The 11,682-nt window shown below is 33.1% G+C and overlaps 1 protein-coding gene across 1 annotated transcript in view; it reads right to left on the minus strand.

Moving 5' to 3' along the window:
- LOC119636211 (occludin) overlaps window positions 1-7,156 on the minus strand; it is a 38,945-nt gene extending 31,789 nt beyond the window's left edge. The window contains exon 1 of the mRNA XM_038031444.1: window positions 7,123-7,156. Within this exon, the coding sequence (XP_037887372.1) occupies window positions 7,123-7,152 (30 nt within the window). The 5' untranslated portion in view covers window positions 7,153-7,156. The remainder of the gene's footprint in view (window positions 1-7,122) is intronic.
- Window positions 7,157-11,682: the final 4,526 nt, after the last annotated feature.

Below are 11,682 nucleotides of genomic sequence, written 5' to 3' on the forward strand. Positions count from 1 at the left end.
TGCAAAGGCATTGAAATTAAAGTTATCATCGAGCAGTAACAACATAAGGGCACGTTTTGTTGCAATTTGTCCAGACGAACAAACGCAGAGAAAACAAAACAAAAAAAAAAAACAAAAAATGAAAACAGATCTAAACTACTAAAGCTGTACTTTAGCGCTGATATCATCATGTAACCAAAAATTATAGCAACAAAACATGTTACGCAAAAACCTTTTATATAACTAACTAGACATTTGGCTTCAACCTTAGAGCGACTTTACACAAAACAAAAATGAAATTATCCATCCTGCGAGTGGTTAAAAACAAAAAGACGAGGAAAAGTTTTGTAAGCAGCACAGACTTTGTTGTATAGCATTTCGCCAGAACCCTTTTTTCTTCTGCAGTAAACCCCATGGCTGTGTTTTACTCTATTTGCTCTCGCACTCTTCGTTTTTTTTTTTTTTTTTTTTTTTTTTTAAATTGGTTTTGGATTTTTCCATAGTTTTTCGCCACAAAATATTCCGCAAAATATTTTTTTCTCATCTATTTTCATAAAAATTTTTTCTTTTTTTTCTTTTTCTTTTTTTTTTGGGTTTTTGGACAGTAAAAGTTATTCTCGCACTCGTTCCGCTCTTTCTTGCTTTTGTTTGTTCTTTTTTTTGTTTTTTTTGTTTAATACTTTCCTCTTGGCGTTGGTTCAGGATGCTGGCAATTCGTTGCTATTTTTCAAAGTATTTTTTGTTTTAGTCGTTGTTGTTGTTGTTATGAATACTTCTATGGTTACGCGGGTATGATGTAAGTAAGTATGTACATAACTTTTTTTTTTTTTCACCCGAAATGTTTTGTTGTTGATAATACTAAGGCTGTTAAATGTCAAAAAATGTGAATTGAATATCAAACGTTAAACGTGAACCGTTTGTTTTTTTTTTATTCTTTTTTTTTTATAATTTTATAGCAGTCGTTTGGTCGTTACGTTTATTTGCTATGACAATTTTTGTCAGAAAAGTCATATGGCTCGTCTAGCACTGATACATTTATCAAATGCTTTTTACGTCAAAGTCTCAATAAAGTGAAGCGAGATTCGGTCTTGAATGCGTTAGTACTTAACGGATTTTTGATACACAGACAATTTAAGCGGTAACGGAAACATTATGCACTCAATGTGTAGCTCGCTGCACTCAGTGTACTCAATAACATAACATGAGGCCAATATAGCCGAAAACTAACGCACATTAACTTACATAACAATTTATTTTTTGGTATTGTTTTGTAGAATCTCGTCCAACAAAGTCATTTCGCGAATGGGGCGCAAGAAGTGAATATGTGAAAACGAGCTTGTTTGCAGCGTGAGTTTGACTAAAAGATTCAGACAATTTCGCCGGTAACGGAAACATTATGCATTCAAAGTGTAGCGTGCTGCGTAGTTTGGTCAATAACATAACGTCCGACCAATATAACTAAAAAGTAACGCGCATTAGCTTGCATAGCAATTTGTCATTGGAAGTATTTTAAAGGGTCCCGTTCAAGAAAGTCATTTCGCGCGAAGAGCGCAAAGAGGAAGAACGAGTCTGGCTAAAAGGTCCTTTCCTAGAAACAACAACAAAATGCTAATTTATTCATGTCTTTACTATCCTCGGAAATTCTAAACAATTTTTTTGCATAATTCCTTAAAAGAAATATGTGTAATGTTGAGTCCAATCGATTCATGGTCACCTACACATATTGATCAAAGAAGTGGTCAATTTATCCAGAATTTGCCATGAGCGCCATTTAGGAGTAGTTACAGTACGTGTCATCTCGCGCAGACTCGCGCAAAACTTTAAAAGCAGAACAATTGTGTTGACTCAAGGATTGAAAGGCGCTGTAGATTCAATGCGAACCAAGAAAATTTGAGGTTATAATCGCAAAATTATTGTCAGTTATGGCCTCCTTACTCCCGTTGGTAATTAATATTGCAGTTCCTGATTAAGCCAGCAATTTAAAGCCCTATGCGGAATGATTTGTGTGTAAATCGTTAGGGAAATGTTGATGAACACATAGGGGCGAATACTGGTTAATTGCCGATCTGAGTGGATAATATTTTTTGAATTTTTCCCATTGGTTTTTAAAGTTAGTTTGACGAAATAAAGAGTTCTAAAGGGTCTAAGTTTTAAATACATCGGTCAAGAAGCGCCGTAAGTAGATGTAATTTTTTTCCTTTCATTATTTTTGGATCCTTTAAGAGTAGCCGAAAACTGCTCTGATATTTCGATGCATTTTTCATACAAAATTGCGTAAAGGCCTTTAAGGTAAAAAGAGCAGATTACTTTTTTTGGCCGATGCTTTGTGTTAATAATTGCACTTTCTGCGACTTGCTTAAGTCATTTTATTGCCCGTTTAATTTCAGGTTCACCTAAATGCCAGCGAAAAGTGATTAGGAAATTGCCAGTTATGAGCTAAATTCGGGTTCGTAGTGTACTTAACATAGACTGTTGGCACCTAACACCTTATCCAACATTTCATGCCGTTCCCTGCCATATTTCCAAACACCATTTGAAGAGGAAGTCGCTGTTTCTCTTGGTCGCCAACTTGTCTACCCATCTTGACCGCTTCTTGATTAGTTACAATTAGTTATCTGTTTCGTTTCGTTAGCTTAAATTTTTACACCCATCACCAATAAGGGATGAGGGGTCTAATCACATCAACTTGTTGGCAACGCCTAAAAGGAGGAAAAGCTTCTGAGATCTCCACAAAGTATGGAAATTCTTGATTTGTATTAAATTGTGGATCGATTAAATCATATCTTTCTTTCCTTCTATCCGTCTGTCCGTCTGTTGCAGATGTTTTCTTGGTGGCAAAAATGAAGCTACCGACTTCAAATTTTGCAAGAACATTGGAAGTTTTTGCACGCAGATTGGTATTGAAAATGGTTCAAATCGGTCAAAGGACGCTCCTATAGTGCTACATAGAAGAGACGATATCTCTATTTTTCAAAAGGAATAAAAAGGTGGTTTCATTATCATTATTGATAAGCTTCCGCAGATAAATCTACAAAACATTCAACGTATATTCTATGGGCGATGCTGTAGTATCTCTAAAGAAATGTAAAAACGACCACGCCTACTCAATTTATTCACGACCGAGTATAATTATCTTACTTATTTCCATTCAGGACTTTGCATTTGCAGCCATTATTCAACCTATACTTGATGGGATCCTTTATTAGCAATATTTTATAAATGAAGTGTAAAGTGTATACAAGAACTTTTTAAAGACCTTGTTGCCCGGCTAATTAGGAAAATGCAGAATTAATCCAAACACTTCTCTCAATTCAAACATATTGTTCTCAATTAGCTTTGTTTGTCTGGTTACTTTGAAATATTGTACTGCTTTGAAAGTAGACAGCAATATCCGATTTCTTCATCCTCCTCGGGATTATACAGGCTTATAGATTATTTTATGCGCATGAAAATATGCTCGATTTGCAAAAAAAAAAAAAAAAAAAACAAAAAAATGTTATGAAACGCTTTGAATTCGTTTATGTCGAATATATATATATAGAAAATGATTGCAGTCTGAAGTGATGAAATTTTGGGCTTTTTTTTGTTGTTTTTGTAAATGAAATAACAGAGATAGAATTTCTTCTTTTTTTAACTTTTCTCAAAAAATTAAAGTTCATTTGTGCTACCATCTTGCATAATAATTCATTGAAGGTATTATGCAGTCTACATTAAGGCTTCCACCCAAGCTTTCAACTGAAGCATATGTTAAGGATTTTCTATGCAAATCATGAAAATTTCACAAAATAAATATAAACCATTGTAGCCATTAAAATACATATTTCCCATAATATTTACTTTTCTTTGTATTAGTTAACTGAAATACAAAAGCTGCACAATTTATGTCCGGCTTATGTTCAGATATTTTTACGTAAAAAAAATTATTCTTTATTGTTCCATATATTTATTTGCATACTTGCTTTATATAAGTATCTCATACAAAATAGTACATAATAATACTAGATCTTCCGATGACCAACGTTATCTAATGTAAGCATATCATCATCATCATCAACATAATTGTTATATAAAAATAAAGCATAACTAAGCTTTAAGGAGATTAGAAGAAAGAACATACCAAAGGAATATGTGCTTAAAGATATTATAAATAAAATGTGTAAGGAAATCATAGTTGTAAACATAAAATGTCAAGTACTTCATATGTTAAATACTTTCAAATACATACATTCCGTAGTAGATTTTCTCTCTCGTAATGCAAAAATCGAAAAGAGTAAAAAAACAAAATGTACAGAGATAAACCGAGCAAAAAAAAAAAAAAAAAAATAAGAAAAAAAGATCATACCAAAATATATACATACATCGAAGACTTTGTTAAGAAAAACTATTTTGAATCACATAAGGAACAGATTTGCGTTTTATAATATGATTACATATATATAAGTATATCACTGAAGGTAGTTCCATCAAATCATTTCACGTGCGCATCACCGGCGCTTACGTTGGATCAAGTGATTAATTTTTTACCCATAAATACATAGTGTCTTCTTCTTTCTATATAAACATATGATGAGTTTGTCAAAAACTTATGAAACATAACAATTTATGCGGCTGACAATTTCACATGAATCGGATGCTTTTCACATGCAATGTGTTTACGCAATTATTTCTGCATTCACTCTGAAACGTTTAGAAGGACATACAATAAGGTGAGAGTGCCTTGATACTCTGAATAAGTTTGGCAAGCATGTTCCACAGCACACTTGCCTAGGATGCCTAAGCATTAGGGTATCAAATGCAATGAAAGGGCTGAATACGGAGACTCGAGGGATGATAACTGGTTGGAAATATATCTGAGGCATATCAAGGAGCCGTAGAAAAAATCAGTTGGTCATTGGAAATGCAGTGTAGGGCAACGGCAAGCAAAGGATTTAATAAGATCCCTGCTTGAGCCGTGGAGACGTGATCTACACTTGCTTACACGTCTTACCCTACATGGGTGATAACTTCTTTGGGTATTACCTGAAAAACATGGGTATCTTAGATGCAAATTTGTGCAGATTCTGGGAGAAAAGTTAACAAATTTCGGTTACTGATCGAATGACAAAATCTTCTGAAATCGATTTAGAGCACATAGCACGAGGCAGGATGTGACTTTTTACCAATAATTTTTAATACAGTTTTTAGAGCGACAATTCAAGGGACCTGTCTAAATAATTCAAGACCTTATGCCTAAGCTTTATAAGATCTTCAATGCCTATTATGTAAAGGCAACTGATGGCAATGATAGAATGATGCTAATGAGTAACAGATTATTAGTTCACCTAGAAAAAAAAGGTAAAGAAGAAAAGCTGAGACTGAGAACCGAACAACAGATAAAACAAAGAATGAAGAGAAAACTAGGTAATCAGGTTAAGAATGAAAACTACATAAATACTAGAGCATTAAAAGTGATTAACCTAAATAATGTTTGACGGAGAGCATAAAATTTGATCTCGAAATTTAACTATGATATTAAAAAGGAATTATTAAAGAAGGATTGACATCAAAATATATATACGTAATTTTGTAACAATTGAAAATCGTAACTCATTTTGGGTTTTATACGAGTAACCTAGTTTTTCGATAGGTTTAAGTTATCTATAATAGAATCTAAAGTCATCATATTCTCAGTTAGTTGTAAGGGGAATGAAATAACTTTTAGAATGAGGGTGATTTCAATCATGTTCACTTTGGCGAACGAGATCAACTTTTTTTCTTCTAATCTTACACGACTATCCTAGAGTTGGCACCCTAATGATCGTTTCGTCCGTGGAACCTGTTCGCTTTTACGATACTAAGTTCGTTTAGTCCTCGTCTCTCCGCCTAATCATCAACGTCTAGGTATTGATCCGGAAAAAATAAATTTTTTATAGGGGAACTTGACAAGCAGGCAGGCGGATCTTAAAGACTTTTGTCGAAATACTCCGCCCAATGTGTAATCGGATGGTGGTTTTGATGACATTTATGTAAGCGAAGATTGATCCGCGCAGGCGTGAAACAAATATACGCTTAGATTATGATAAGAAATTCTTCCCAGCTTTTCTTACTTCATTACAAAGTCAAGTTCAATTATAAACTTGCACCTTATAAAAGACCCTTTTGGTGCTTTATGCGAATGCGAGACGAATCAAAATTTAAAATTGTTTTGCGATTTCTTAAACTATGTTGGAATTTCAAAGTTCGCAAAAAATCGTATTGGAACACTACAAATTTGATTTAGCTATAGGTACACTTGAGCCAATTAAAAACTAGTTTCCAATATTGTATTGTACAACTACAGATATTAAGACTTCATAGGAAGAATCTTTGGCCTGATCTTTGCGGTCAATTGCATATCATAGCAGACGACTGAACAAGCTTTTTATGGTGATTATGTTGGGATGAAAAATTGTAGTTTTTTGCTGCCAGACTAAGCACTTCTCGCCTTTCTCTCGTAATATTTTTAATCAGCATAAGGAAACGCTTGTATTTTAAAGGACTGCTTTGCGAAAATTGGAAAGGAAAAGAAAATCTGATCGGGTGCATATTCGCCGTAATTTTTGATTCTTGTTCTCTCTCTTCTGTCAGCGAACGTTAAAGGCAAGCATGAATAGCACTTCAACGCATGACTGAACAAGGCGGTCGTAATGAAATTGGTCGCTCCCTTATATCTATGTGATTTGTGCAGTTAATGACATTTCTAACAATTCCCAGATAACTTTTACAAGAATTTATTCATCTACCGACGTGCAATGAAACGTTCGTCAATGGCCCAAGCGGTTTTGAAAGTTTCAAGTAAAGTGCGATACATTTTAAACACAATCTTGATAGACGTAAGTCAAGTGTAGTAATACAAAAAACTATTAAAGTAACTTTTGAATATTTTCGATCGCTTTCGTTGACCTTCGCATTCGTTGGCATAGGGATGAACTCTTCGTCAACTTTTTACAAATGTATTCTCGAATAATCTCTTATGAGGCTTTTAATTTAAGTTTTTTTTCCTTCATTCCTTCAAGTATTGTATGTATATATATTTATTGTTCGATTTTTACTGAATAGAAAAAATTTCTATTATTTTAAAATTTCTTTTCATAATCAAATTTTTTGCTTTAGAAGAATACTCACAATTAATATAAAAGTTTTCATTGATATCATTTTGTCTTTTGTTTATTTATTTTTTTTTCTTTTAAATTTCAAAAAAAAAAAAAAATTTGCGTTTTTATTATTATTTTTAGATTTTAAAATAAATTTTCAATTAAAAATTTTTCAACAATTTTGTTTTTTTTTTTTTTTTTTTTTTTGATTAATCCGCTATAACAACAACACACCAACCATCAGTATAAGAATAATCCCTTTTGTTGTCCTGATACTGAGGTGGTTTTCTCCAAAACAACCGTTCGCGTATGTATTTTATTTCAATTTTTCGTATTTCTAATATTTAATTGTTTGCCAATCAAGCGTACGTAACGAACACACGTCGGAATTGAATTAGGGTTTCATAAAGCGATGCAACGCTTTTTATAACAATTGCGGATGAATCTACATCTACATACTTAGTTAAACGTGAAGATTCTGCTGCTAACAACAATAACAAGAACAACAGCAGTAGCAACAACAACCATGACAACAATATCAACAATAACAACAACAACAATAACGAAACCAATAACAATGATTGTAAAGTAACAAACAGCAACAAACTATAAAGTAATTCAAACATTGAAAGAGTCAAAACGAACAACAACAACAACAACAACAACAACAATACGCCATGACGATGATGAGATTCAGATATGGATCTATACTGTCTTTGAATTTTGTTTTTGCTTTTCTTTTCTTTGAATATTATTGCAGTTCTTTTGCTTCTCTGCAAAAAAAAAAAAAAAAAACAAAAAACAAAACTCTCTTAGCTATAAAATGTGCATTAAACATGATCTTCTAGATCATCTTCATAATGATGATCATCATCATTATCGTCATTAACATCATTATTATTATTATTATCATCATCAGCATAATTATCATTATCATCATTCGATGAATAATAAAAGTGAGCGTTTTACTCTTTATTACTCTTTGAAGAGTTAAACATTCAGTTCACTTAATTATTTAAAACTTCATAACGCTGCTTAAACACACAAGCCTCCATACACGTGCGAATATAAACTCATCGTGTCTTATGAATCTTTTTTTTTTTTTTTTTTGTTTAAATTTTATTCCCGATCAAATGCTTTCAGTAAATTGTGGCGATCTCTTCTTGCCGCTGGGCAAGTATTACTTAATTAATTAACCTGTTCTTGCTCTGTTACAATTGGTATTCTTAGCGCACACAAAATACTTTTACATTAATTACACTAATCTATCAACGTTAAAATTCTATTTGCCTTGCGAAGAGCTGCGTATATCTGCCGTATCTGATGAATGGCTCGTATTATTTCATTTACATAGTCACATAAACATTTCTTTGCATTCTGCAGTTATTTTCAAGTTGATAAATACATTTCTAATTACACTTGTTAAGAATAATATTTATTGGTACTGCAATTATCTTTTCCAAGAAGACAACGTTTTATAATCACCACCGATAGATGGGCGGAATTTTTTATTTATTTTATTTGCAATAGCCAGCCATAAATACGCACTAAAGATCCCCTACATTATTTATTATCTTGATCACTACAACATGTCGAGCTTATTAATCCATCTCCCCCTAAACGTTCCTCTGTCATCCATTAGTTTTCGGAGTTTTTCAGATTAAATTATTGAAATTTGTCCTATGGCTTCCACGTGCCAAATTTGACATTGCCTATCATCAATTACTAAAGGTCTAAATATTAACTTCATCTATGTGTAGCGTCAAAGCGTTTGCTATTCCGAAGATCTCGAAGGACCTGTGATTGATCTAAAAACACAAACATATGTTTAGATTGTGTTGCATGTTGTTTTAGAAGAACTGAGCGATGTATTTTTAATTATTTGGATTCAAGGTTCACGTCCAAACGATTATCACGTTATTACTTTATCCATGTGACAAGAAAGGCCTGTTGATATGCAACGGTCTACAATAGTCATCATCATTTCAAAATTCAACCCAAAACAACAGAAGCTACAAACACACTAGAAACTCGGAATGCGTAGTCCTTTTGGCGTAGAGTCGGCTAACCGAGCTACCAGCAACTACAGTTTGTATGTTACCATGTTTCGAAGCAGGATATGAGAGAGGGATTTATATATAATTAAGTTAAGACAATGGCAATTCATCCGGCATTAAGGCAATTCGAAATTTATCAGAGGGAACTGTAATTTATTAACAAAACAATGAGAGGGCGCCTGTTGGCTGTTATTTCTCGCCGCTCAGAACACACAAAGTTCACACTGTCGCCGCGTAAAGCAATGCTTTGCACTTAGTAGGTCTGTAAGAGAATTGTGAATAATAAGCTGATACCTTATCAGTTGCTTTAACCTGGTCAGCTGTTTCAATTCTCCTGCTTAGTCCATATCTAAAGCGATCAAAATGTCCAGGTAGAGTGTTCAGAATTTTTGGACTAGAAAGTTGCTGGCTTTCTTTACGACAGGAAGTTAGGAAGTTTAGATGCAAACATAGTTATGTACGACTACCTTTCATTTTGCTCTCTGAGGATGTTCAGACCCCATGAAAAACGCACAAGTACTGCAATGATGGCATAATGGCTTTATCAGGAGCAGACTACAGATGCAATTTGCACATATTTAGTTTAATAAAATTATTTGAAGTATTTACTAAAGTTTTTTTAAAATTTTGCGAAAAAAAAACACCAAGACATCAACGCTTTGACGCAGCACGTGTGACCCATATATAGACGTATATGAACAGATTGAGCTTATCGGAGCAAGAACAGATGGTCATAAGTAGATCAGCATATATAGTTTTACGCTGAGGAAGATGTATATATATCGTTACGGAAAACCCAAATCCAGTTCATTCCAACTAATTGATTTTCCCAAATAATCCCTTCTCGCTAGAGAAGGAAAACCCAAAAGCACATTCGCGGCGCGTTATGCAGCTGCCGGCCGAGGAAAACGGTTAGCGGAAAAGCAGGTTAACGAGTTGAAAATGAAACCATGCACTTGGGTAATAGTAATATGGTTGTAAAAATGTTTATAAATACTCTGCGAAAGGCAGAGTCAGTCGGACAAGAACATTTGAGTCGAAAAAGAATATTAGAGGTGAGAAGTCGAGATTATTGTCAAAATAAAATGCAAACAGTCTTACCCTTAAACAAATTGATTGTAAATAAAAGAGTCTTATAGTAAAAACATGCAAGTGTGTGTGTTTTTCTTAAAAAGCATATGCACGATCCAGTGATACGAACCGTATCCGAGAAAAGCGAATTTATATATGCGTATAAATTATATATGTGTATATCTGGGCTTCAAAGATTCCTCGAGTGGCGAGTATAGCTCTATTTCATCATATTAATAGTAAGAAATGCTTATTGTCGACGTTAGATGTTAAAAAAAAAAAATATTGAGCCCTCTATTAGAAATGGTCTTCTTTAGTGTGGATGTATGAATTTTGATTCCATTTCTTAGCACGTCCCTCTCATGCCATAGATAGCAGATGTCCAAGACGGCGACCACATCATTACTATGTCGCTATTGGTGTTTTAGCAATGTACAGATTACGATGTATTCGTAATTTACATTTTTATGAATTTGTTTTTTTTCTTATTTTGCATAAATATTTGAATAAATTCGTATAAAAAAAAAAAAAAAAATTTGCATAATTGTCACTTTGTATGGATTTTATATCGTATTATTGTGTGTAATTGTCTTTTCATTTATTGTTATGTGTGTTTCGTTTTTTGATTTGGTCGAAGTTTTTATGAATTTAATGTTTTTTTTTATTTGCTTAATAAAGTATTCGTGAATTTCTTTGATTTATTACAATTTATGCTGAAAGTTAATTCATTTTGTTTATTATTATTATTATTATTGTTGTTGTATTTCATATTCTACAGCGATTCCGATTTAATAATAAACGAGATATATTGTAAAAGTCATTCGAACTCTTGGTTACTTTGTTAACTGAATGAATTAATGAAAAGTGTTCATTATCACACATTCAACAAATTGTTTGTTGTGAATTATCAATTCAAAGGTAATAGTCGAATCAATGCTTCACTTCTTAATTGATACGAAAGCTTAGCAAAACGAATTAATCCATGAGTTTAGTTTTGGGGGAAATTTCGTTATCTTTTCTTTTTTTTTTGCTTATCGTAATTTAATATAAGATAAATTTTGGTCAGTTGATGAAAGTATTATGGCAGTCCTGTTGCTTAGCTGCCGAGGTTTCTCAACAGAATGAACTATGAAATTTGAATGGCATTAAACGGGCTGTTCATTTGGAGAAAGGTTGAAAAGCAGACAAGAAAGTTCCTTCGGATTCCGAGCTTTAGAAAGATCCTGGCAAGTAAAGATACAAAGAAGTCTTTCTTTCTATGCAATAGAAATCTCTTAAAAATGCAATTCTATTGTATATTCTTACAATACCTTCCAAATAGGTAAGGCGAAGCTTTCTGGCCCCCAGACAGAAAAGTAAATTGCATATTGTCTTGTCTTCCCATTGCTTCGACTATAACTATGCAGTCCCTAGTAGCTTAATAAGCTCGAGTTTTTATTATATGTTCTTCCACTGCCTTCCAA

This window comes from Glossina fuscipes, unplaced genomic scaffold, assembly GCF_014805625.2.
Source record: "Glossina fuscipes isolate IAEA_lab_2018 unplaced genomic scaffold, Yale_Gfus_2 28, whole genome shotgun sequence".
Classification (NCBI taxonomy): Eukaryota; Metazoa; Arthropoda; class Insecta; order Diptera; family Glossinidae; genus Glossina; species Glossina fuscipes.